The 27891-nt window shown below is 40.1% G+C and overlaps 1 protein-coding gene across 1 annotated transcript; it reads right to left on the reverse strand.

The window, feature by feature from the left end:
* Positions 1-930: 930 nt before the first annotated feature.
* Positions 931-19904, reverse strand: LOC139762330 (prokineticin-2-like). The gene is made up of 4 exons (XM_071686984.1): positions 19883-19904; positions 11961-12090; positions 10781-10902; positions 931-2816 (listed from the first exon to the last, which is right to left on the reverse strand). Exons 2-4 carry the CDS (start codon positions 12082-12084, stop codon positions 2688-2690), a joined length of 375 nt encoding a protein of 124 aa, XP_071543085.1. The 5' UTR covers positions 12085-12090; positions 19883-19904; the 3' UTR covers positions 931-2687.
* Positions 19905-27891: the final 7987 nt, after the last annotated feature.

A 27891-nucleotide genomic window follows, 5' to 3' on the forward strand; every position in this document is an offset into this window, starting at 1 on the left:
TCTCCCCTGATGATGTGATTATTACACGAAAGTGCACTTGGGAACTTTTCGTGTTTCATTTTCCCCGTGGACTCATAGGAATATACATACATATACCAATCATCATATACACAAATATATACATGGACATATACTTGTTTGCCTTCATCCATTCCTGGCACCACTCCACCCCACAGGGAACAGCATTACTACCCCCTGCTTCAGCAAGGTAGCGCCAGGAAAACAGACAAAAAAAGACCACATTCGTTCACACTCAGTCTCTCTCTGCCATGTGTGATGTGACGAAACAAAAGCTCCACAGCTCCCTAACCACATCCAGGTCCCACAGACCTTTCCATGGGGGCCAAGTGAGGATTTTTCCCTCTTAAAGTTTGGTCATTGGTGGGAAAAGGACTGTGACACTAGGTAGGGTTCAAGAATGGTTGACAGTAACACTGCAGGGAAATGTCCTAAAATATCTCTGTCACTCTTTTAGCAGCCACTTTAGCAGGTGTTCTGGTTGGATTGTTGGACTGGTAAAACTGAGAGAGGAGCATGGAATACTCTCATGCTTTTCCTTGTAAGATGTAATTACTTTATTTATAAATTGTACTTTTTAGACAAATTTAGTTTCTATTTATAATCTAAACATCATGTTAAGATTCAAGGCTGAACTGATTTAAGATACTGCTCGAGAATTTCCTATGCTTTCTTTACTAAAGTTACTGAATGCATCATGTAAATGAAAAAAAAAGTGGTTTAAGCATTACCGGTCATAATATTTCACAACGGTTAGGAACGAATGTATTTCTGACATCCCCTCATAAATAACTATCCGATGAAGTGCATGAATAGTCTTTGCTTGATCTATAAGTTGGAAAAAGTGATATGGATGATGACACCAATTTCATTACCTTACTTAAGAGAATGCTGTCAATGAAAAGGCAATAATTAAGGTTTTATATTTTATTAACTGAAATGCATTAAAAGTATAGGAAGGTTACTTGTACAGTATATATGAAAATATAGCTCATTTCTAATGGCTCAGAGGTATGTTATAATCCTTTCTACAGTGGTTTCATATTAACCAATACAATTTCACACTATTTTTCTTCTGGTAATAACAGATGTTCCTTGAAGAATTCTCTTACAACTTCTGTTCCAGTAGTTGACTGTTGAGTAGTGGAACTGTGTAATTCTCTTGCATCAAAATTATAATAATTAGCATCCTGAACTTCTCAATAACAGTATCCTGTAAAGAACATCTTTCATTTTCTAAGTTTTGTACAGTTACTCTAGGTGTTTTTCACAGGTACAAATAAAACAAATGACTAACCATATGGTTTGATTAGTAGCACAGGCTAATCCACTCTTGAATTAAATAATACAATTCATAAGAAACCAAGAGAATTATGCACAATTAAAGTACTTTAAGACCACTGAATATTTGTTTAGGCTGCCTTGATTATTATTTCTTGTGTTTTAGACTATATGGGTTAAAAGTAGATACCGCTGGTTACTCTTTGCTGAGGCTCTTTTGTTTTTTAGGGTTACTCATTCTCGTTCTGGAGACTTTTACTAGAAATTCATTCAAAGTACTTACTACTCACTTAAATTGAAGATATTTTTTTTTTGTCAGTTCTTAACCAGCCACAGGAAAAAGTTAATAATAAAATCTTTGGCTACTGACAATAAGGGTCTGTAATTTCATTTTCATGCATTATTTTATTTATCCTTGGCAATGTAACCACAGGTTTTGTAAATGTGACTGAATTTTTTCATACAGCAACAAACTTTTCACATTCTTATTCACAACAAATTCCCATGAGGCAAGCATGACATTTTATTTTGAATCATATTTCATCATGCATTTTTCTAACATGTTTAGATTATGTTTTTTAATGTTTTTCGTAACTTTTATAACAATTAAAGCGATGTCATAATAAAATGAATTTCTTTTTCTTTTGTGGAGCTCAACCCACACATTTTATTGACAGTAATTCGAAGACAAAGGAGAAAAACATTTCTGCACATTAGCCAACTCCTTCCAAGGGAAAAAATTAAGTTAGCTCTGGAAGTATGTCTTATATAATACCATTTGTTCTAAAACTGAGAACCATAATCAGAAGCATAATGAAAATCTTTATTAGTAAGATATTCCACATTCCCAGTTACGTCTTCAGAAAGATGTGGTCCATTACATCTACATGGATTGTGCACTGTGCCTCTTTTAATACTCACTCAGACGTCACTGTAAAAAAATTTTATATTTTGAATTACAGTTCCTTATCTCATGAAAATGGGAAATTTTAGAATTATCTGCTGAATCAACAGCAAAGGCCAATAACACTACAAAAAGGGATATAATATCAAAATTTGTGAAAGATGCATAAGCAGTTGACCATTTTATGTCCTTAACACAGGCACTATCTTTTGTAAACTCAGACTACATTTCAAGCTTTTAATGCATGTCAAAAATAAACATCTGTTGAAATCTTTACAGTAAAAATATAAAGCAATTTTCTGAAGAAGAGAAATGAAGATATCCAATATGCAAATTGTATAAGCATTATGCTACTTTATACATGAACGGCACTCTGGTTTGTAAATCCAAGCTAGGTTTCCAACTTTTTAATATCTTTCTCCAAAAAATAAATGTTTGTACAAATCTCAAGTCAAGGTGTGTAAGCATGACAGCTATTGACAGTCTATTCAGCAGGTACTATATTAATGAAATTAGTATGTCTGTTGTAAGTGTTGTAGCCATAACCCTTCATTGCTAAGACGTATGGATGCATCGTCTCTGGCATACACTTGGGGTCCTCCATCACACTCCGCTGTGAAAAGAAAAAAGAGGTATTTTTAATACCTCAATACTTAATTTTTCGGCATTTTCAGTACACAGTACTCCGTATAAGAAACTACAAATGACATCAAACACAATCATGTGTGCAACTGCCGGTGCTGCTGCATACATCAAAAGGAATTACTGTATTATGCTGAGCATAGTTCACACCATATCTCATCTTGCTTTAACTATATAGCAGACATCCTTTACAGTAACTTCTACCTGGTTTGTGGTAATATGCACAATGCCCCGGTTGATACCTAGCTACATAAAAATCTGCTTATCTTTAATGGCTACTTTCCTTCCTACCTGGTATTACAAAAATGATTTGGTCTACTAAAATGTCAACATCTTTGTAGCAACCTTGAGTCACCTCTTCAGAATTATAATTTTAGGACTAAAAGAGATTTGTAAATAAATAGGTAAACTTTAGAGAACTTGTTTATGTACTGTCCCCTAATATCATTGTTGTCACTGGCATCACTGCATCCCCATTAAGTTAAAAAATGTAGGTGTTTCTGTTGGCTAGCTAATGGTAAAGTTCCTTCATCTTTAAACAGTACTTCTTACATAGTATTCCTGTTTCTCTAACCTTGTGTCGTGATCATTTTAGTTGTTTTGTTCACAAATACTTAGTAAAGGGTGATGACAACCATTAATATTAATACTGAACAGTTTCAAGAAGAAGAAAAAAGAGCGGCCCGAAGTCAAAGGTAGACACCAGGCAAGCAACCTGTCAGAAAAGATATCAGGCACATCTTTAGTATATTATATAATACAGGTACATTACTGGGGCTACCCGCCTGGGTACTGGGAGAGTTAACGATGGCTGCATAGTGTGCCAGCACTTCAGAGGTTTTTCAGATTAAACTCCTGTGACCCAGGTAACCGTCATTTCTTTCTGCCTCACCCACACACGGACCACTAGCATTCTGTCTACAAATGTACAATCACATTGTCACCCAAAACACTTGACAATGATTAACTCACACAACTTATTCTTTGTAACTCAAGATTTTCCTGTGGTGAGTGCTATGCACAAGCCCTGCCTTTTGGCAAAATGGTAGGAGCAATAGACAGAAGTCATAGGTAGGGATGTTAAATGAGCATTAGGTAAAAAAAACGTAGGTAGGGGCATTAGGGAGAAGGAGTAGGTTGGAACATTAGGTAGAGGGAGTTCTTAGGAACATTAGGTTTGAGTCTGAGAACACTATGCCAGTGGCCTGTTAAGGGTGAAGCATTAAATGCTAAGAAGCATCACCGAGTTCAACAGTTATGGATACTCTTGCCATGGGGCACCCCCTTGAGGGAGTTCCCAAAGGGAATGGGCATCGTAGATATTAGGGCTGTGGATAAATGGAACAAGCTTAGTTATGAGACAATGTAAAGTTGTATGACAGGAATAAGAGTGTAAGAGATGGAGCCCCATGAGTGTAAAATTCCCATCCCTTACAAAACAGATGGGTAATTACATAGACAGCATGTGGAAATTTAAATTGTATAATGGCAAAAAATATACAACTGAAGGGATCCTAAGTGTAAAACTCCTTTCCCATACTGTACTGTGCAAACAGCTCATTACAACAAAGATGTTACCAAAAATGAAGGCAGCAGTGTTACAGGGATAGGCTAGAGATGTACTTGCCCATCTGAGAAGAGATAAAAGACAGGATTGACATGATAACACCCTTTAATGTTTTGAAACAGACTGAGAACGCAGATAGTAAACAGTTCTTCAACAGAGGAAGGGATAGAACAACCCGAGGAAACGTGAAGAAATCAAGCAAGAACCTTGTTAAGAAAGATGTGAAAAAGTAGTTTTAGAGTTAAAAATGGTGATGAATATAATAAAAATGACTGTAGGCACTGTTGCAGAAAGCATACATAAATATGATTAGTTGCGAGAAATACTACAAAAGAGATTGGCCCCACTAACATAAAACTCCTTTCATGTATTTTACATCTCTCTGATGCCCATTCCCTTCAGGAACTCCTATCAAGGGGTGGCCACAGCAAAAGTCTCCACTTAACCCTGTCCTTATAAGCCTCCCTTGCATACACCATTCCATGCATTCTTGTGTTTCTCACCCTCCAGTATTCCTCCACCCTATTTGCCCATGTTACAGGTGGTCTTCCACTCACACCATCCCCTTTAATTGTACTACCATACACTCTCCTTGTGAACTCCATCTTGCATTCTTTCCACATGCCCAAACCACCTCAAAGTATTATGTTTCACCCATTCTATCACTCCACAATTCATTCCCTTTGCATTCCTTGCCATACCACATCTCTCAACACCCTTTCCATCTCGTCACACCACATGCTCTTCTCAAATAGCTCATTCCCACAGCCTGGATTCTTGATCTCTGTGCCTCATTCCACATCCATGTTTTGGCTGCATCGGTCAGGGTTGGGAGGATTAAGCTGTCCCTTAATCCTCTCTTCACTTCCATACTGACATCTGTGTCCTTCATTATTCTATTATGGGACCCAATGACTCTTCTACCCTTATCTCTCCTCCCATACCACCATGCTTATCCAAGACACCTCTCAGATACTTAGAAGTCCCTCACTTCTTCCAGTCATCCCCCCAAATCAACAGCACAAGGTAATACAGGGACAGGGTTGGGAGGATTAAGCTGTCCCTTAATCCTCTCTTCACTTCCATACTGATATCTGTGTCCTTCATTATTCTATTATGGGACCCAATGACTCTTCTACCCTTATTTCTCCTTCCATATCACCACACTTATCCAAGATATTTAAAAGTCCCTCACTTCTTCCAGTCATCCCCCTACATCAAGAGCATAAGGTAGTACACTTTCTTCTTTCACTCTATATGGTTTTACAAAATCTACACTTTCACTGTTTCCTTTCAGACACCATTACTTTACTTTTACTTGCATTTACCTTCGACCCCCTCTGCTTATACACATCATAAAACACACTTATAACCTTCTGCAACTCCTCTTCACTCTCCGCAAACAACACAGTATCATCTGCAACAGGCTTATCACTAATATCTCTGCCATAGTCAATCTCTGCACTCCTTTTGCCCTAATTTTGCTTTCATCTCTCTTATGACTCCATCCATGTGTATATTAAAAAGCCACAGTGACATCAAACAGCCTTTCCTCACACCTATATGTATTCCAAAACTTTTGCTCAGCTCTCCATCCACTCTTACACATGCATTTGCTCCTCTATAGAAAGCTTTTACACCATCCAACACTTTTCCTGCCCCATTTCATATATCCTTAACACATTCCACTTGACTGTCATACGCCTTCTCCAGATCCATAAAAGCTGCATGCAACTCATCTTTTGTTAAATTCTTTTCTACGGTCATCTATACTACAGAAACCTGATCCACATATCTCCTAACTTTCCTAAAACCACCTTGCTCTTCACTTATTCTGTATTCAGTCACTTCCATCACTCTGTCAATTAATATTTTTGTATTCACTTTTCCTAGTATACTTAACAGACTTATTCCCCTATAAATGCTACATACATCCTTCAAACCTTTTCTTTTGAATAAAGGAATAATAACAGCTTTCACTCAATCCTCTGACACAACTTTCTGTTTCCAAGCTAAATTACACTTAAGATGAATGTATTCTATCACACTTTCTCCTCCATACTTCAGCATTTAAGTCATAATCCCATCAACTCCAGGTGCCCTTCCTGCCTTCATCCTCATTATTAATTGCCCTTCTTACCTCCTGCACTTGTATCCTCTTCCTAACCTCTGCCATACCTAAGCGTGTAACAACTGGTGCCTCACCTTCTGCCACATTCATCAGTTCTTCAAAATACTCTTTCCATCTTCCTTTCACTTCCTCCTTTTGATTCAACAATTTTCCTTCTTTATTTCTTACATCAACATTTATCCTGTTACATCCACAGCTTTCCTTTTTCACCTTCTTCCAGTACAGTTTCTTATTATCCCAAAACTTTTCACTTAACTTTCTTCCAAAATCTTCATCTGCTCTTTCTTTGCTTTCCTCTATCAGTTTCTTAACATTCTACTTACAATTTTGTATTCTTCTCTCCACCTTTGCTGAACTTCCTATTGAGTAATCTTACCATATGCCTTTTTCTTCTCTTCCACAACATTTCTAATCTCTTCTGTCCACCATGCATTACCCTTTTTATTCCTGTATCTCACTACCTTGTATCCAACTACTGATTCTACAACCTTTACTAGTATTTCTCTAAACATTTTAAACACATGACTGCATTCCTACTTTCATGCACATTGGGAGACAAGGAAGCATGTCGTTAGAGCTTATGCTGAAAAACTTTCTCTACCAACATAGTAGGTAGTAGTGGGAAGGCAGCCGATTACCAGGTAGGTATATTACCAGTACTACCTGCCTGAGTATCAGGAAGGTTAGTGATGGCTGCTTAGTGAGCCAGCACTTGAGTGGTTATCAAGTGGCACTTGTCTGATCCAAGTAGCTGTCTTTTCTTTCTGCTTCACCCACACATGGAGTACTGGTATTCCATCCACAAACATACAATCTCTTCATAACTGTAGATTTTCCTGCAGTGAGCACTATGTGCTACCCATGCTTTTGGCAAAATGGTAGGTGCAATAGATAGTAGTAGTAGGTAGGAACATTTAGGCTGGAGCATTAAGTACAAACATTTGGTATTAGTAGTAGGAAGGAAGATTAGTTTGAAGTAAACTTCAGAATCCTCTGCAAACACTGCACTAGAATTGCCCTCTGCCATTGGCCTGTTAGGGATGAGGCTAAGAAGCAGCAATGAATTATCACTAGTTACAGAAACTCTATTCCCATGGCCATCCCCCCCTTAAGGGAGTTCCAGTTGGGAACAAGCATCAGAGATATAGATAGATAGATAGTGAACACACAAAGAGGAAAGGATGTGATATACCATAGTTACAAGACCTTATCTCTATGCATACTATCAAGGATATTGAGAATAATGTAAAATATATGATTCACCAACAAGTTTGACCATGTGGTAAATGTGGAAGCTACAAAAGCAGAGGTTAAGCAAGACCTAAAGAGGAGATATAATCATGGAAGCTACACAAACTCAACAGTACTTTTAGTAACAGGATTGGACAATGAAGTTCAGTAGCCAGGACAATGCACAGAAAGGTTCTGTGACAATGAAGGAGCAGGAACATAGGTACCTCTAGCCCTGAATACTGAGGGAACTTTAACAAAAAGAGAACAACGGTTTAATATGAGACGTGAAAAAGCATGGGGGCTTTGAGATGTGCAGTGGTGAAAATATACAAGACACTCCAGGCAGCTAGCATGCACAAAGTATGAGAGCAAGGAATGAATATACCAGGAAAAGAATGGAGGAACTATTTTACAACTGTAATACTGCAACATATATTGATTTCATATTTTAATGGAAATAACTATAAAGTGGAGCTACGATAATTATCAAGAAAGTTTCTCTTGCTTTCATGCTTACCAACCCTACCAAGACAACATGAGTCATACTGATCATTTCAAAATTAATTGGACCCATCCAAGAAACATTTTTAACTATGTGTACACTGATTTACAAATGATACCTGAGTAAGGAAAATGATAAGCACAAGAGAGGCTAAAGAGAAAATGCCTGAAGACAGACATACAAATGGGTAAAGGAGACTCTAATGGAATCCAATTCAGATAAATTCAAACCACCTTATTTCAATTAAGGCCCAGCCTTGGTGTGGACTTTTGTCGGTAACTGAAGTCTTCAACATAAAAAAAGAAATCTAAATCATGGAAATATATCACACATGCACTCTATAATGGGCAAACAGGAAAGGAATTTTGTTAGACGTGAAAGACTTAAGAGTAATCATAAATAGAAACCTTGAATGTGAGAAACACGGTAATGAATTAACATTAACTGGTAAAGTAATAAGAGGTGTTACATTAAAAATCAACATGAGAGAGAAAACTAATGTCCATAAATTCATAAAGAGCAAACTTGAAATTGGTGTACTCAATCTATTTGTCTATCTATATCTCTGATGCCTGTTCCAATTGGAACTCCCTCAAAGGGTGGCCACAGCAACAGAGTCTTCATAACTAAAGAACTCAAGTGCCACTTCTCAGCCTTTAGTGGCTCACCCTTAACAGGCCACTGCCAGAGGGCAAGTCTAGTGCAGTGTGTGCAGAAGCCCCTACCTAATGTTCCTAATGATAACCTACTACTGCCTACTACTACCTAATGCTCCTGCCTAAATGTTCATACCTACTACTTCTATCTACTGCTCCTATTTTGCCAAAAGGCAGGGCTAGCACACAGTGCTTGCCACAGGAAAATCTAGCATTACATATGATAAGGAGAGATTATATGTTTGTGGACAGTGTGCCAGTAATCCACATGTTAGTGAGGCAGAAAGAAAAGACAGCTACCTGGGTCAGAGGAGTGCAACCTGACAACCACTAAAGTGCTGGTTCACTAAGCAGTACTAGTAAATACCTCCCTGGTCGTTGGCTGCCTACCAACTACTATTACTACTGGGATTTTACTCATCCAAACCAGAAGCAATACTCATCCTTCTGGGGTGGTTCTTCCTCCATGTTTCAAGTTCCCAGAGTGGAATCAAAATCCTTCCATCTCACTAGTGCACCTGGTATAACCTCTTTTTATTCATCTGCTTATTCATGCCAAAATGTTGCTCCTTTCTTTGTTCTACATGTATCAATTTGGCCACTGTTCTTGTGAGCTACCTGCATGTGTCCCTACCCCAAAAGTCTTGGACCTATGACACACACCTGGCTGGTGCTTCCCACAGCTTGTTTGTGGAGACTGATGACTCAAGGATTGACCATTATGATACCCTGGTTTATTTAATGACCAGCTATGCTGTAAAATTATCTTCCTCCTGTCTTTCCCTATTCCAGTATTCTATGGTGACCATTAAGACAAAGAAATTTATAAGCTTGAGAGAATTCAGAAACACTTCACAAGTAAACTCAACGGAACAGAGCTTTTTACTTATCATAAGAGGTTAAAAAGCCTTGAATTTCACAGCCCAAAAAGAAGAGAAAGATATACAAGTATAATAACCAACTCTTGGCAACAACTTTATTGTACAAAAAAGTATATAGGTTTCAGAAAAGTTCCATTAAGTATTAAAAAGGGTATTTTAATTCTGCAGTAATACCTAAGAACATGCTGTAAAGATATGAAATAAAAATTTATGAAATTCTATTGAGAAAGATGTAAAGCTTTCTCAATGTACTACCAAATGAAATAAAGGACGTGCATGGAAATATTCAAAAGAAGCCTCAATGAATGGATTAAGAAAGTTATATATCAGACCAAGATTAAAAATCATACAATGTGCATAGCAGCAGAGAAAAACAGTAATGCTGAGCACAATATGCTGTAAGCATTACATGTTAGTCATGCCTAGGATAAATTTTATGGGTACTTGTGGGAAGGTACTATCTCCTAATTCATATTGGATTTTGTAAGAATCTGAGATAACTCCAATTACCTAACTGAAATTTGAAGTCAAACTGTAATAACACAGTCATCCAATTTTTAGTTTCTGATTTCCAGCTATGCTCACTCATATCATACCTGATCAGACTTACATAAATTATTCTTTTGACAAGTATGAGATGGATAGCATATCCATACTACACAGGTACATCTCTGGATTACTATATCTATTAATCTCATTATTAGTTAACTTTAAATAACTAATTCAAATATCCTGTTTAATAATGTACATACTTACTAACTTTTCACTGCTGTGCCTGTACCTACAGGACATCAATATTTTACAAGTATCAAGAAAAAAAAAGCAACATTTAGTAATTCATGAGTTTATGGTCTAGAACTCTTTTGCATGGCCACCCCTTCAAGAGAGTTCCCAAAGGGAACAGGTGTCAGAGATATAGAAAGACTGACAGATTATGGTCTAGATTCATTTAGCATAATACTCACACCATATAGCATGGATGACCATGTTGGCTTGCATGAGAGTCCCGCTCCACAAGGACAAGAATATGTGTACACCCTTGATCCATAGTAGTTTCTTAGGCGGTTCCCAGGAGCACAGTATTCACCTGCGGAAGGATATGAAGTTCAGCTGGACAGCGTTGGAATATGCAAGTTATTAGAGAAGGTTCAAAACTTTGCACAAGATGCATCAATTTAGCACATGCACCAGTATCAAAATCTTGTAGTAATTTAGTATGAATCTTGTTGAGAAATATTCTATATCCAATCAGAGGAGTCTAAAATTTACAATACTGAGACCTAATTCTGTATAAGAAACTGACAGGGTGCCATAAATATGTAAATATTCCATCTACCTATCTATATCTCTGATGTCCGTAACCCCAAGAATTTCTTCAAGGGGGTGACCATAGTAAAAGTCTCTCCATATCTAGTGAACTCCAATGCTGATTCTTAGCTTTTACTGCCTCACCCTTAATGGGCCACTGGCAGAGGGCAACTCCAGTGCAGTGTTTCCTGAGTCTCCCACCTAATTTCTCACCAACTACTATTGCCTAATGTGTCTACCTAATGTTCCAATCTACTTCTTTCTTTCTTTCAAACTATTCGCCATTTCCCGTGTTAGCAAGGTAGCGTTAAGAACAGAGGACTGGGCCTTTGAGGGAATATCCTCACCTGGCCCCCTTCTCTGTTCCTTCTTTTGGAAAATCAAAAAAAAACAAAAAAAAACAAGAGGGGAGGATTTCCAGCCTCCCGCTCCCTCCCCTTTTAGTCGCCTTCTACGACACGCAGGGAATACGTGGGAAGTATTCTTTCTCCCCTATCCCCAGGGATAAACTACTATATCTCCTTAATGGTCCACGATACCCTGGTGTTCCTACCTACTACTTGTGTATAATGTTTCTACCCAATGCTTCTGCCTAATGTACCTACCTAATAATTCTATCTATTGCAAAAAAAAACAGGCTTTCTTCAGTTGGTTTTGCTTTATGAAAGATTAATTATACTGTGCCACATCCCAGAGTAAGCAGGTGATATTATCAGACTCTTGTTTTAGAATGTAAAAATGCATGTATGGAGAGGAAGAGTGTCTGCAAATGATACAGCCCATGTAATTGGGAACAGGGTTAAATATATAAATATGAGTGATGGTGAAGTGACTTACCCATCTGTTGCAGTGGCTGGCAAACGCCTATGGGCCGCCGGTGCCTGTGGCCTGTCATGAGGCAGCAACCACTAGCGCAATCAATATTATCACTGCACTGGTCACCTGCTGTTGGCCGGAACATGAGGCTCTGCCAGGAAAACAACGAACATCAGTAACTGGGTGATGGCTAACAATTTATGCTTGAGGGGAAAAATTGTATAGAGACAACCAATATTAATAGTTTCTTCATGAATACAAATATATAAAATTCTTAATATATCACTTAACACCTCTAACATGGTGAAGCACTGCCATTACTACAATGAGTTGTACAGCCTTGATAGTCCCACCCACAATCATATATTCAAGTATGTTTTTTCTTAGATATCATTTCCAAACAATATGTCAATTAAGTACTTAGAAAATGTAAGACTAAGTGGTAAACAATGTATTGTTTCGTTAAAATGTAGTTTTAGACATCATGTAGAACAAACTATGTATCTTTACTTTTCATACTATCAAATCTCATCACATGACTATCAAGAGTTTGTTATATTGCAGTCTAGCAATTGTGGCAATTACCACAACTATGGGTTATGCATGATACTTCCATCCAAAACTAAAGTGACATCCTGATGATTAATCATATTTGAAAGATTTAAGAATCATAAACATTTCTCTATTCTCTGTTTATCTACAAGGTTTTAACACATCATAATTTTTAGCCAATAAATAAAGCCATCTCATTAATTCAAATGGGAAATACAATGATAGTGTTACAAGCAGCTGTAAATATTATCATCATTATCATTACCTCAGAACCACTTTCAGAAAGGATCCTATTGTTATCCAGGACCCTTCTACCAGAGGTTCCTGCATTTCCAAAGTCGTTTGGACAGACAGACTCCTCTGAAGCAAGAAGGGCTTTAAGAAGACTGCTCTGTTTTGTCAAATGACAAAACAAACTCAACAAAGTAGTCCTATTGTTATCCAGGACCCTTCTACCAGAGGCTCCTGCATTTCCAAAGTAATTTGGACAGACAGGCTCCTCTGAAGTAAGAAGGGCTTTCAGAAAGTGCTCTGTGTTGTCAAATGATGACAATACAAACTCAACAAAGTTGACTTTTCATTCTCATATAACCTTAAGCAGGCTGAGTCTGTTTTCCTGGCACTACTTCTAACAGAGGCTCCTGCATTACCAAAGTAGTTTGAACAGACTCACTCCTCTAAAGTAAGAGGGGCTTTAAGAAGACTGTGCTCTGTTTTGTCAAATGATGACAATACAAACTCAACAAAGGTGACTTTTCATTCTCGTATAACCTTATGCAGGCTGTCTGTTTTCCTGGCACTAACTCTACCAGAGGCTCCTGCATTTCCAAAGTAGTTTGGACAGATAGACTCCTCTGAAGTAAGAAGTGCTTTAAGAAGACTGTGCTCTGTTTTGTCAAATGATGACAATACAACCTCAACAAAGTTGACTTTTCATTCTCGTATAACGGTATGCAGGCTGAGTCTTTCCTGGCACTACTTTGCTGAAGCAGGGGGTAGCAATGCTGTTTCCTGTTGGGTGGGGTAGTGCCACAAATGGTTGAAGGCAAGCAAGATTGAATATATACATGTGTATATACATATGTCTGTGTATGTGTATGTATATGTAAGTATAAGTGTATATGTTGATATGTATATGTGTATGGGCATTTATGTGTATGTATGTGTATATGAGTGAATGAGCCATTCTTTGTCTGTTTCCTGGTGCTACCTCACTGATACAGGAAATAGTGATCAAGTATAATGAATACATAAATATCTTTTTTTCATACTTGATTACTTTTCCCCCATCAGCGAGGTAGTGCATGGAAAAAGACTAAAAAAGACACATCCACTCACGCACACACACACATATATATATATATATATATATATATATATATATATATATATATATATATATATATATATATATATGACAGCTAGAGACTGAGTGTGAACGAATAGGGCCTTTGTTGTCTTTTCCTAGCACTACCTCACACACATGAGGGGGAAGGATGTTGTTATTCCATGTGTGGCGGGGTGGCGATGGGAATGAATAAAGGCAGACAGTATGAATTATGTACATGGGTATATATGTATATGTCTGTGTGTGTATGTGTATGTGTGCGTTGAGATGTATAGGTGTGTATATGTTGGTGTGTGTGGGCGTGTGTGTGCTATGCGTGTGTGTGTGGGTGGGTTGGGCCGTTCTTTCGTCTGTTTCCTTGCACTACCTCGCTGGCGCGGGAGGCAGCGACGGGGCAAAGTGAATAAATAGATAAATATATATAGGGGAGAAAGAATACTTCCCACGTATTCCCTGCATGTCGTAGAAGGCGACTAAAAGGGAAGGGAGCGGGGGGCTGGAAATCCTCCCCTCTCATTTTTTTTTAAATTTTCCAAAAGAAGGAACAGAGAAGGGGGCCATATGAGGATATTCCCTCAGAGGCCCAGTCCTCTGTTCTTAACGCTACCTCGCTAATGCGGGAAATGGCGAATAGTATGAAAAAAAAAAAAATATATATATATATATATATATATATATATATATATATATATATATATATATATATATATATTTCCATTTACAACACTGAACACCCCATGTATACCAATTATTCCCTCAACTGCCACATTACTCACCTTTGCATTCAAATCACCCATCACTATAACCCAGTCGCGTGCATCATAACCACTAACACACTCATTCAGCTGCTTCCAAAACACTTGACTCTCATGATCTTTCTTCTCATGCCCAGGTGCATATGCACCAATAATCACCCATCTCTCTCCATCAACTTTCAGTTTTACCCATATTAATCGAGAATTTACTTTCTTACATTCAATCACATACTCCCATAACTCCTGTTTCAGGAGTACTGCTACTCCTTCCCTTGCTCTTTTCCTCTCACTAACCCCTGACTTTATATATATATATTTTATTTTATTTATTTTGCTTTGTCGCTGTCTCCCGCATTTGCGAGGTAGTGCAAGGAAACAGACGAAAGAAATGGCCCAACCCACCCCAATACACATGTATATACATACACGTCCACACACGCAAATATACATACCTATACATCTCAATGTACAAATATATAAACACACACAGACACGTACATATATACCCATGCACACAATTCACACTGTCTGCCTTTATTCATTCCCATCGCCACCTTGCCACACATGGAATACCATCCCCCTTCCCCCTCATGTGTGCGAGGTAGCGCTAGGAAAAGACAACAAAGGACCCATTCATTCACACTCAGTCTCTAGCTGTCATGCAATAATGCCCGAAACCACAGCTCCCTTTCCACATCCAGGCCCCACACAACTTTCCATGATTTACCCCAGACGCTTCACATGCCCTGATTCAATCCACTGACAGCATGTCGACCCCGGTATACCACATCGATCCAATTCACTCTATTCCTTGCCCGCCTTTCACCCTCCTGCATGTTCAAGGCCCCGATCACTCAAAATCTTTTTCACTCCATCTTTCCCCCTCCAATTTGGTCTCCCACTTCTCCTCGTTCCCTCCACCTCCGACACATATATCCTCTTGGTCAATCTTTCCTCACTCATTCTCTCCATGTGCCCAAACCATTTCAAAACACCCTCTTCTGCTCTCTCAACCACGTTCTTTTTATTTCCACACATCTCTCTGACCCTTACATTACTTACTCGATCAAACCACCTCACACCACACATTGTCCTCAAACATCTCATTTCCAGCACATCCACCCTCCTGCGCACAACTCTATCCATAGCCCACGCCTCGCAACCATACAACATTGTTGGAACCACTATTCCTTCAAACATACCCAGTTTTGCTTTCCGAGATAGTGTTTTCGACTTCCAAACATTCTTCAAGGCTCCCAGAATTTTCGCCCCCTCCCCCACCTTGTGATTCACTTCCGCTTCCATGGTTCCATCCGCTGCCAGATCCACTCCCCGATATCTAAAACACTTTACTTTCTCCAGTTTTTCTCCATTCAAACTTACCTCCCAATTGACTTGACCTTCAACCCTACTGTACCTAATAACCTTGCTCTTATTCACATTTACTCTTAACTTTCTTCTTTCACACACTTTAGCAAACTCAGTCACCAGCTTCTGCAGTTTCTTACATGAATCAGCCACCAGCGCTGTATCATCAGTGAACAACAACAGACTCACTTCCCAAGCTCTCTCATCCACAACAGACTGCATACTTGCCCCTCTTTCCAAAACTCTTGCATTCACCTCCCTAACAACCCCATCCATAAACAAATTAAATAACCATGGAGACATCACACACCCCTGCTGTAAACCTACATTCACTGAGAACCAATCACTTTCCTCTCTTCCTACACGTACACATGCCTTACATCCTTGATAAAAACTTTTCACTGCTTCTAACAACTTGCCTCCCACACCATATATTCTTAATACCTTCCACAGAGCATCTCTATCAACTCTATCATATGCCTTCTCCAGATCCATAAATGCTAAATACAAATCCATTTGCTTTTCTAAGTATTTCTCACATACATTCTTAAAAGCAAACACCTGATCCACACATCCTCTACCACTTCTGAAACCACACTGCTCTTCCCCAATCTGGTACTCTGTACATGCCTTCACCCTCTCAATCAATACCCTCCCATATAATGTACCAGGAATACTCAACAAACTGATACCTCTGTAATTTGAGCACTCACTCTTATCCCCTTTGCCTTTGTACAATGGCACTATGCAAGAATTCCACCAATCCTCAGGCACCTCACCATGAATCATACATACATTAAAACATACATTAAATAACCTTACCAACCAGCCAACAATACAGTCACCCCCTTTTTTAATAAATTCCACTGCAGTGCCATCCAAACCTGCTGCCTTGCCAGCTAAATGTGTGCTAAATGTGTGTGGATGTAACCAAGATGAGAAAAACGGAGAGATAGGTAGTATGTTTGAGGAAAGGAACCTGGATGTTTTGGCTCTGAGTGAAACGAAGCTCAAGGGTAAAGGGGAAGAGTGGTTTGGGAATGTCTTGGGAGTAAAGTCAGGGGTTAGTGAGAGGACAAGAGCAAGGGAAGGAGTAGCACTACTGAAACAGGAGTTGTGGGAGTATGTGATAGAGTGTAAGAAAGTAAATTCTAAATTGATAAGGGTAAAACTGAAAGTTGATGGAGAGATGGGTGATTATTGGTGCATATGCACCTGGGCATGAGAAGAAAGATAATGAGAGGCCAGTGTTTTGGGAGCAGCTGAATGAGCGTGTTAGTGGTTTTGATGCACAAGACCGGGTTATAGAGATGGGTGATTTGAATGCAAAGGTAAGTAATGTGGCAGTTGAGGGAATAATTGGTATACATGGGGTGTTCAGTGTGGTAAATGGAAATGGTGAAGAGCTTGTAGATTTATGTGCTGAAAAAGGACTGGTGATTGGGAATACCTGGTTTAAAAAGCGAGATATACATAAGTATACGTATGTAAATAGGAGAAATGGCCAGAGAGCGTTATTGGATTACGTATAAATTGATAGGCGCACGAAAGAGAGACTTTTGGATGTTAATGTGCTGGGAGGTGCAACTGGAGGGATGTCTGATCACTATCTTGTGGAGGTGAAGGTGAAGATTTTAGGGGTTTTCAGAAAAGAGAGAGAATCTTGGGGTGAAGAGAGTGGTGAGAGTAAGTGAGCTTGGGAAGGAGACTTGTGTGAGGAAGTTCCAGGAGAGACTGAGTACAGAATGGAAAAAGGTGAGAACAAAGGACGTTAGGGGAGTGGGGGAGGAATGGGATGTATTCACGGAAGCAGTGATGGCTTGTGCAAAAGATGCTTGTGGCATGAGAAACGTGGGAGGTGGGTTGATTAGAAAGGGTAGTGAGTGTTGGGATGAAGAAGTAAGATTATTAGTGAAAGAGAAGAGAGAGGTATTTGGATGATTTTTGCAGGGAAAAAATGCAAATGAGTGGGAGATGTATAAAAGAAAGAGGCAGGAGGTCAAGAGAAAGGTGCAAGAGGTGAAAAAGAGGGCAAATGAGAGTTTGGGTGAGAGAGTATCATAAATTTTAGGGAGAATAAAAAGATGTTTTGGAAGGAGGTAAATAAAGTGCATAAGACAAGGGAGCCAATGGGAACTTCAGTGAAGGGGGCTAATGGGGAGGTGATAACAAGTAGTGGTGATCTGAGATGGAGTGAGTATTTTGAAGGTTTGTTGAATGTGTTTGATGATGGAGTGGCAGATATAGGGTGTTTTGGTCGAGGTGGTGTGCAAAGTGAGAGGGTCAGGGAAAATGATTTGGTAAACAGAGAAGAGGTAGTAAAAGCTTTGCGGAAGATATATATATATATATATATATATATATATATATATATTCAAACTATTCGCCATTTCCCGCATCAGCAAGGTAGTGTTAAGAACAGAGGACTGGGCCTCTGAGGGAACATCCTCACCTGGCCCCCTTCTCTGTTCCTTCTTTTGGAAAATTAAAAAAAAACAAGAGGGGAGGATTTCCAGCCCCCCCCCCGCTCCCTCCCCTTTTAGTCGCAGGGAATACGTGGGAAGTATTCTTTCTCCCCTATCCCCAGGGATATATATATATATATATATATATCCCTGGGGATAGGGGATTAAGAATACTTCCCACGTATTCCCTGCGTGTCGTAGAAGGCGACTAAAAGGGGAGGGAGCGGGGGGCTGGAAATCCTCCCCTCTCGTTTTTTTTTTTTTAATTTTCCAAGGGAAGGAACAGAGGGGGGCCAGGTGAGGATATTCCAAAAAAGGCCCAGTCCTCTGTTCTTGGCGCTACCTCGCTAACGCGGGAAATGGCGAATGGTTTGAAAGAAAGAAATATATATATATATATATATATATATATATATATATATATATATATATATATATATATATATATATATAAATTTTTTCCTGTTGATGGAAGTGAAAGGATACTACATGGGTATCACAGAGGGCAATTAAAAGTGGGAAGGGAATGGGGGAATCCTTCCCCTTCCTGTATTTCAATATCTACATGTTGGAACAAAAGGAGCCAAGCTGCAAGAATGGACTGCTTATCCTCCTTAAAGGCTTAGGATTGGGTATCTGACAATGCATATATGTAACCAAGATATAAGGGAGACTGGTAGCATGCATGAAAATTTGGATTTTGTCACTCTGAATTGAAACTGTTCAAATGGGAAGAATGGGTTGGGAATGTCTTAGGGGAAAAGTCTGGGGTTAGTGTTAGGGTGACAGAAAAGGGAGGTATGGCACTTCTGCCGAAGATGGTGTGGGAATGTGTGAAAGAATGGAAGTGAGCCCAGACTGGCGTCGGTCAAATGAATGTGGAGTAGGAGGCGTGGGTGACTATATGGCCTGCAACAACCCCTCCCATAATCGGCATCTCTCTAATCCCGTTAAATGAAATTTCAGTGTAACAACGAGAATAAAAACTAATAAGATATTAGAAATACATATATTTATTGCACTCAATAAAGAAAAGGAAAACTACCAATTGCATTATATTGATGTATCGGAGGTCCTAGATTAACGTATTAGATGTATTCCTAAAAAGTGCTATATGCAAAACTAATTAAGACTAAGTTGAATGACAGCAATACGTACCATGGAAATACTTCCGAACACATTTTCTCACCCATGTTCTGTTCGTTGCTAATATACATCAGAGACTATAAGCACATATTACAAGGTCGTTTCACTCATACTGATGGAACTTAATCCACTAAAATAATGCATAAATAGTGTTAGTCAAGACTCGAAGTGTAGAGTAGAATTCTATGACGCGCCATGTTGTTTACTTCCATCAATCCGGGGAGATCATGACGAACGATATGTCAACGCAAATATGTTAGCGTAATGTGATTTATATAGTTGAATATATAAGTTTAAGACAGGGAGTACCTGTTTATCAATCTCTGAATGCCATAGGGAAAAGCGTGTGGTACATGTTGCTATTAATCAAAATACAGTGTGGCTCGATATAACGAATACTTTGTGCAGTTGTTTAACTAGAGTTTCAGTACGATAACTGACGTCAGAAAATGTCATAATATTCATAAGGGAGTGTGGAGAATGTGGAGAGATCAGTAGAGCCTCACTGACCTCAATATTGACACGCCCCTGATGATTTGATGGATTCATATTGAAACGACGAGACAACTTTTAGAGGTGTTATTCTCATCCTTCTCTGCCATGTAAAATGAGATATTAGACAACTTGAACAAATCAGAATAACCAATCTGGTCATTTCAACACTATATTTACACACACACACACACACACACACACACATATATATATATATATATATATATATATATATATATATATATATATATATATATATATATATATATATATATCCCTGGGGATAGGGGATTAAGAATACTTCCCACGTATTCCCTGCGTGTCGCAGAAGGCGACTAAAAGGGGAGGGAGCGGGGGGCTGGAAATCCTTCCCTCTAGCTTTTTTTTTTTTTATTTTCCAAAAGAAGGAACAGAGAGGGCCAGGTGAGGATATTCCAAAAAAGGCCCATCCTCTGTTCTTAACGCTACCTCGCTAACGCGGGAAATGGCGAATAGTTTAAAAGAAAAAGAAATATATATATATATATATATATATATATATATATATATATATATATATATATATATATATATATATATATATATATATCCTGGGGATAGGGAAGAAAGAATACTTCCCACGTATTCCCCGAGTGTCGTGGAAGGCGACTAAAAGGGAAGGGAGCGGGGGCTGGAAATCCTCCCCTCTCGTTTTTTTTTTTTTTTTTTTCAAAAGAAGGAACAGAGAAGGGGTCCAGGTGAGGATATTCCCTCAAAGGCCCAGTCCTCTGTTCTTAACGCTACCTCGCTAACACGGGAAATGGCGAATAGTATGAGATGCATAGGTATGTATAAGTGCGTGTGTGGACGTGTATGTATATACATGTGTACGTGGGTCGGTTGGGTATAATATGGGGCTAATGAGGAGGTGATAAGTAATGGTGATGTGAGAAGGAGTGAGTATTTTGAAGGTTTTGGTAAATGTGTTCGATGATAGAGTGGCAGATACAGGGTGTTTTGGTTGAGGTGGTGTGTAAAGTGAGAGGGTTAGGGAGAATGATTTGGTAAACAGAGAAGAGGTAGTAAAAGCTTTGCGAAAGATGAAAGCCGGCAAGGCAGCGGGTTTGGATGGTATTACAGTGGCATTCATTAAAAAACGGGGGCGACTGTATTATTGACTGGTTGGTAAGGTTATTCAATGTGTGTATGACTCATGGTGAGGTGCCTGAGGATTGGTGGAATGCTTGCATAGTGCCATTGCTCAAATTACAGAGGTATAAGTTTGTTGAGTATTCCTGGGAAATTATATGGGACGGTATTGATTGAGAGGGTGAAGGCATGTACAGAGCATCAGATTGGGGAAGAGCAGTGTGGTTTCAGAAGTGGTAGAGGATGTGTGGATCAGGTATTTACTTTGAAGAATGTATGTGAAAAATACTTACAAAAGCAAATGGATTTGTATGTAGCATTTATGGATCTGGAGAAGGCATATGGCAGAGTTGATAGAGATGCTCTGTGGAAGGTATTAAGAATATATGGGGTGGGAGGCAAGTTGTTAGAAGCAGTGAAAAGTTTTTATTTAGGATGTAAGGCATGTGTACGTGTAGGAAGAGAGGAAAGTGATTGGTTCTCAGTGAATGTAGGTTTGCAGCAGGGGTGTGTGATGTCTCCATGGTTGTTTAATTTGTTTATGGATGGGGTTGTTAGGGAGGTGAATGCAAGAGTTTTGGAAAGAAGGGCAAGTATGCAGTCTGTTGTGAATGAGAGAGCTTGGGAAGTGAGTCACTTGTTGTTCGCTGATGATACAGCGCTGGTGGCTGATTCGTGTGAGAAACTGCAGAAGCTGGTGACTGAGTTTGGTAAAGTGTGTGAAAGAAGAAAGCTGAGAGTATATGTGAATAAGAGCAAGGCTATTAGGTACAGTAGGGTTGAGGGACAAGTCAATTGGGAGGTAAGTTTGAATGGAGAAAAACTGAAGGAAATGACTAGGCAGCGGATGGAACCATGGAAGCTGAAGTGAATCATAGGGTGGGGGAGGGGGCGAAAGTTCTGGGAGCGTTGAAGAATGTGTGGAAATCGAGAACATTATCTCGGAAAGCAAAGATGGGTATGTTTGAAGGAAAAGTGGTTCCAACAATGTTATATGGTTGCGAGGCGTGGGCTATGGAGAGAGGTGTGCGCAGGAGGGTGGATATGCTGGAAATGAGATGCTTGAGGACAATATGTGGTGTGAGGTGGTTTGATCGAGTAAGTGATAATAGGGTAAGAGAGATGTGTGGTACTAAAAAGAGTGTGGTTGAGAGAGCAGAAGGGGGTGTTTTGAAATGGTTTGGTCTCATGGAGAGAATGAGTGAGGAAAGATTGACCAAGAGGATATATGTGTCAGAGGTGGAGGGAACGAGAAGTGGGAGACCAAATAGGAGGTGGAAAGATGAAGTGAAACGATTCTGAGTGATCAGGGCCTGAACATGCAGGAGGGTGAAAGGCGTGCAAGGAATAAAGTGAATTGGAACGATGTGGTATACCGGGGTCGACGTGCTGTCAATGGATTGAACTAGGGCATGTGAAGCGTCTGGGGTAAACCATGGAAAGTTCGGTGGGGCCTGGATGTGGAAAGGGAGCTGTGGTTTCAGTGCATTATACATGACATCTAGAGACTGTGTGTGAACGAATGTGGCCTTTCTTGTCTTTTCCTAGCGCTACCTCACGCACATGCGGGGGCAGGGGGTTGTTATTTCATGTGTGGTGTGGTGGCGATGGAAATGAATAAAGGCAGACTGTACGAATTATGTACATGTGTATATATGTATATGTCTGTGTGTGTATATATATGTATACGTTGAGATGCATAGGTATGTATATTTGCGTGTGTGGACGTGTATGTATATACATGTGTATGTGGGTGGGTTGGGCCATTCTTTCGTCTGTTTCCTTGCGCTACCTAGCTAACGCGGGAGACAGCGACAAAGCAATATATATATATATATATATATATATATATATATATATATATATATATATATATATATATATATATATAAACGTGAATTTCTGGAGGAGTTTCTGGAGGAACCTATGTCGTAGTGTGGTCGCAAATCACCTAGTTTGAACTAGTTTTAAACAACCTGACACTTTATGTATAATCTAACTAGTGAACTAGGAACTTAGTGAGAAATTTCTCTAGTAATTTGAAAAAATCAAAGGTGTAGTTCCTCTATGTAAACATAATGGCACTGTCAGCTACCAGCTCCAACACGGTCCTCAACATGTCACGCATCATGGAGACCCTTTCCCGCCACAACCTCCACTGACCAACGTCCGTCAGTACAATCGCCTGGTAGCGACCATTGCTCGTACAGATACAGGAATACCCATATACCTACAATTGTGAATGTCATAAAATAATCCATGAACAAGGGCATAACTATAGAAGCAAACAGCTTAGTTTTGTCTTAGTTACGTCAACTACTATAGAACTAGTATTCAACTTGCGCTTGCCAGGAAGGTTCACCATCAAATATAATAATGGTATGTCAACCACATCATTCCTGCAATTCAACCAATGTGTAAATACGACCCTTGAAAATCGACGTTACGACCCTTGAAATCGACGTTACGACCCTTGAGTAAGACGGCCTGGCCTTTAACCTGACCCTTAAGGGTCAAGAGGTTAAGATCGTATCATTCACATGATAGCTGGGCATACTGCCTTGTCTCTCATGCACATAATGGGTGGTGGGGGCCACCCTGGACGCCACGCTATGACGAAAGTACCACACTGCGTGCCTGGCCCGCATGGTGTGCGCGCCTGACACACACACACACACACACACTGTCATCTGTCACTGCCAGTGAACAATGCTCGCTCAACTGTCTCCCACCTTCTTGTTCTGCTGACGCGTTGAAATAGCAGTGCGGACCGTGGGTTATGTAAGGCTTCCTCACCCTGGGTGTAGGACATGACGGTACTACCCTCACTTAATGCTGTCGCATTTGACACGAATGTGATATAAAGTACTTAAGCAATAAATATGATGTTTTTAAGACAACCTGCACTTTTACTTAAGCAATACATATGATGTTTTTAAGACAACCTGCACTTTCTCAGTGTGGTGATCGATACATGCTTGTCTTAGGGCAACATCTCAAAGTACGTAATCTCCGCTGTAATGGTATGAGACCAGTACATATACTCCCTAATCACCGCATATCATTATACTTGAATCATATGACCTGTGCTCCTATAACAAGTTCATCTCATGGGGGTCGGACATACCATGGCTATTAGTCTATCAATGTGTACCAGATTGTTTTAGAGGTGAGGTGGCTAACATGGTGCCGTTGAAGTAACTAAATAAGTCGTAAACATGTAAAAAACTTAATCCTAGAGGGGAAATAAGATCAAAATAATCAAAGTAAACCTAAATTGAAAAAAAAAAATTATACATCGCAGGTAGTTCGCATCAGAGTGAACGTTATTAGCTGGAAAAAATGTCACCTTAAAAACTCGTAGCGCGGCAGGCGTTAATCTGGTCGTAGAGAACCAACTGGAATTACTCATTTTCTTGTACGTACACTAACTTGTGCCTTTTTGAATGCCTTCACCTACCGATCAGTGTGCCGATATTTGCCCTAACAACATATGCCAATGGATCGGATTAACCAATATAACACTAATTTTCACCATGAGAGACAGTGAGCCAATACGAGCAACAAAAAAAAAACGTTAATACTAACAGTAAACTGCACCTAGAGTACTAGGATGTAAACTAGTATACTAACACAAACCCTGCACCTAGAGTACTAGGACAAAAACTAGTATACTAGCACTAAACTGCACCTACAGGGAACTAGTCAACTAATCTTAGCATTAACCTATACACATAAAACAAACTAAAACAAATATCCGCCGGCAGTTTAAGACAACTAAGTAATCCACCTTAACGCCAGTGGCCCTCATGCACAGAGCATCTATATAAAATAAAAAACAGCTGAATCTGACGCTCCCCAGATCCTAATAGTTTCTGCTCCGCTTTATACCCAACAGCTCTGCATGGTTACACAAAAACCACACCGACGTTGGTAGAGAGATTGAGGTAGGCTTATAGGGTGCACACTGATTAGCAAGTCATATTTTTCGCTCATGGAGCCAGTTCAGCGCTATTCAGTTAAATTTTGTTTTTGTAGAATCTTTCTGCTCCTAGAATACAATCCGTTGGTGGCTTGTGAGTGATTCTGTCACTGGGAAAGACTGCAACATGAAGAGAAATGGCTCTCGCTCGCCGGATGGTTGCAGGTGACGCGAGCCATACAATGCCTTCACATTTATCATAATGTCCTACACTTACGATCATCTAATCCCTTTACTTTGCTTCCATGCTGCCTAGCATCATATTGCTGAGAATCAGACTAAATGAAAGTATATTGCATGCTCATTTTACTGATTTTTAAGGTCATACTTTATAAAGTATATATCTAATAAATGATACACATAAAATCATACACACATGGTAAACGAATATACAGAATATAAACTAGGTATAATCGGCATTCATAATGACAGTAAATGGCATCAACTGATGATAATATTAGTCGTCAGTAAGCATGCAAAGAGTGTACTGGGGGTCATTTGTTTCGCATGCTCAGATATTTCGCTCCTAGCCTTGGTAGGTTATTTAATTCGAATCAACTTATTTTGCTTGAAACTGGGCTTTTGGGTGACGCAAAAGAGGGGACACGAAGTAAAAAAAAACACTGATAAAGTAATCAATCAACTACTTTCCCCTTTTTCAGCCTGGCTTTTGTCAGTTCTTGGCTTTCAAGGACAGAGTTGGGTACGTTCAGTCTAGGGAGCAGCGGTGTGGGCGTGGTAAGATGACGGTGGCGAACAGGATCGAGCGAGCGATAACTGGCCATTGGCGGGTGACGCCGGGCTCACCCGCATCCATCACAAGAGTACGAGCGCAGGACCATCGTCGTCGTGTGCCTCCTCTCTACCTACCTCCTGAAGGATCCTTTTCGGTTCAGGATCAGGTGCAAGGAAGGCTGGATGGTAGAGGAGTGTGGAAGGAATGGCGGTGAGGTGGCTCAAGAGGACTGGCTTCCACGAGGGAGGGGAGGGTTGGTTTGGAGATAGGATGGGAGAAGACAGGTGGAGAAAGGAGAGGGAAGAGGGCTGGCTGGTCCAGTGAAGGGGTGACTGGCCCTTAGGAAGGGTGGATAGCCCCGAGGAAGGTTGTCTTACCCTGAGGAGGGTTGATTGGCCCTGAGGGAATAAGGTCAGGAAGGGCGGGTGATGAAGGGAAGCAGGCAGGAAGCGCCGGAGGGCGGGGGGGGGGGGGAGGTGAAGCTTTTGTTATCTGCACAGCCATTCCACCCCCGCTCCTCCCCCACCCTTCACCACCACCACCAGGGCAGACATTAACACAGCAGCAAAGACAGCAGATACAGCAGTAGCGTCATCCCCACAACAACAGCAACACCAGGAGCAGCAACTACAGCTGAAGCCATACCGAGAATGATGGTTCTGTGACCCAGGCTGGCTGGCCCAGTAGAGCCTTAATTTATTCTTCATCAAGGGATAAATCGACCTTAACGCCTCTGAAAGGCTGGCCCAGACGCCTGCCTGACTGATCCTTGGACGACCTGACGACACCCAACTGGGAGGGCGAGCGGCTGGGGTGGGGGGGAGAGGGAAAGGAGTAGGAGAGAAGTGGGGAGAAGATGGGAGGGAGGGAGGTTAAACAGGTGACGTATGGATAATAATGAATAAACAAAGAAAATGGCATCAGCTGAGAGGAAGAGATAAGGATATGATGGAGAAATTGCATAAATAAATGATGATAAAAAGAAAAGCTGAAAAGGAGAGTTTCATGGATGCACACGGACAAAAGATACAGTAAAGATGGCCTGGCAACTTTGGATACTGTCAAAGAACCGATCAAGTACGACACCAAAATAGTAAACAAAGGAAAGCTCTTTTACTACAAGAATTCATTTTCCAGTAAAATTTATTAACACATCCCGAACACTAGTAATGGTATTACATGAAATTACTGACAAGTGCTTCACGATGGGCGAACAAGGTGGACGCACACAATGATACGCCGTCTAGACAGTATCAATCAAAGCACACTGGTTATCACTCTCATAAATGTCGTTTTTCGATCTTCGTCGAAGACAAAGAACGGGGTACAAGTACAACGACCACGACGACGATGTCACCGTCGTGTAACTAGACAACAATTGGGGCGTTGGGGCGACAGGAACGTGAGCGACGACCGTTCTCGACGACAAAGAAAACGAGATTTCGTCAACAAGGACAGACTAGGATGTTTTGTTACTGGACAGATCCCAGGGACACATGGGTTCATAACATGCCAGATATTGCCAGTGAGCAGAGTTGCCTCCCCTTCAAAATATAAGAACATGAATTCGAAGTAACTTTCGGTTGCCCAAAACATTTCATAAGCCTCGCCACACACCTTTTGATATTACACTTTACAAATCTGTTATCAATCGAAAATACTTCAGACTCCCTAAGACTATATTCACCAAATAGTGTCATTACCAGTAATGCGGACCAAAAGCATAAGGTAACGTATACACTGCTAGCCTTACGTTGTCCATCACTGAGGGTTTTCGAGAGATATAGGACAAAGAGGGAGTGAGGAGGTTAGCTTACACCAGCATTACAACCCTCGAGCCATCCTCCACGAATGAATTATATATCAATCTTCACTCTATGTTTCTTAACAGATTATGGGTGTCACTGAGAGGTCGTCAGTAGGGCGTCAGCGAGGTGGGGCCTCAAATTAGCGTCCCCAGACTCGTCGAAAATGAGA

This window comes from Panulirus ornatus, chromosome 43 (assembly GCF_036320965.1).
Source record: "Panulirus ornatus isolate Po-2019 chromosome 43, ASM3632096v1, whole genome shotgun sequence".
NCBI lineage: Eukaryota > Metazoa > Arthropoda > Malacostraca > Decapoda > Palinuridae > Panulirus > Panulirus ornatus.

What these genes read in the sequence shown, in the direction of transcription:
- LOC139762330 (XM_071686984.1), bottom strand. Translation starts at nt 12,084, where the DNA reads ATGTTCCGGCCAACAGCAGGTGACCAGTGCAGTGATAATATTGATTGC. An exon ending in CCAGCCACTGCAACAGATGG is followed by an intron (nt 10,903 to 11,960) that starts GTAAGTCACTTC and finishes ATCCTTCCGCAG; the next exon opens with GTGAATACTGTGCTCCTGGG. An exon ending in GGTCATCCATGCTATATGGT is followed by an intron (nt 2,817 to 10,780) that starts GTGAGTATTATG and finishes TTCTTTTCACAG; the next exon opens with CGGAGTGTGATGGAGGACCC.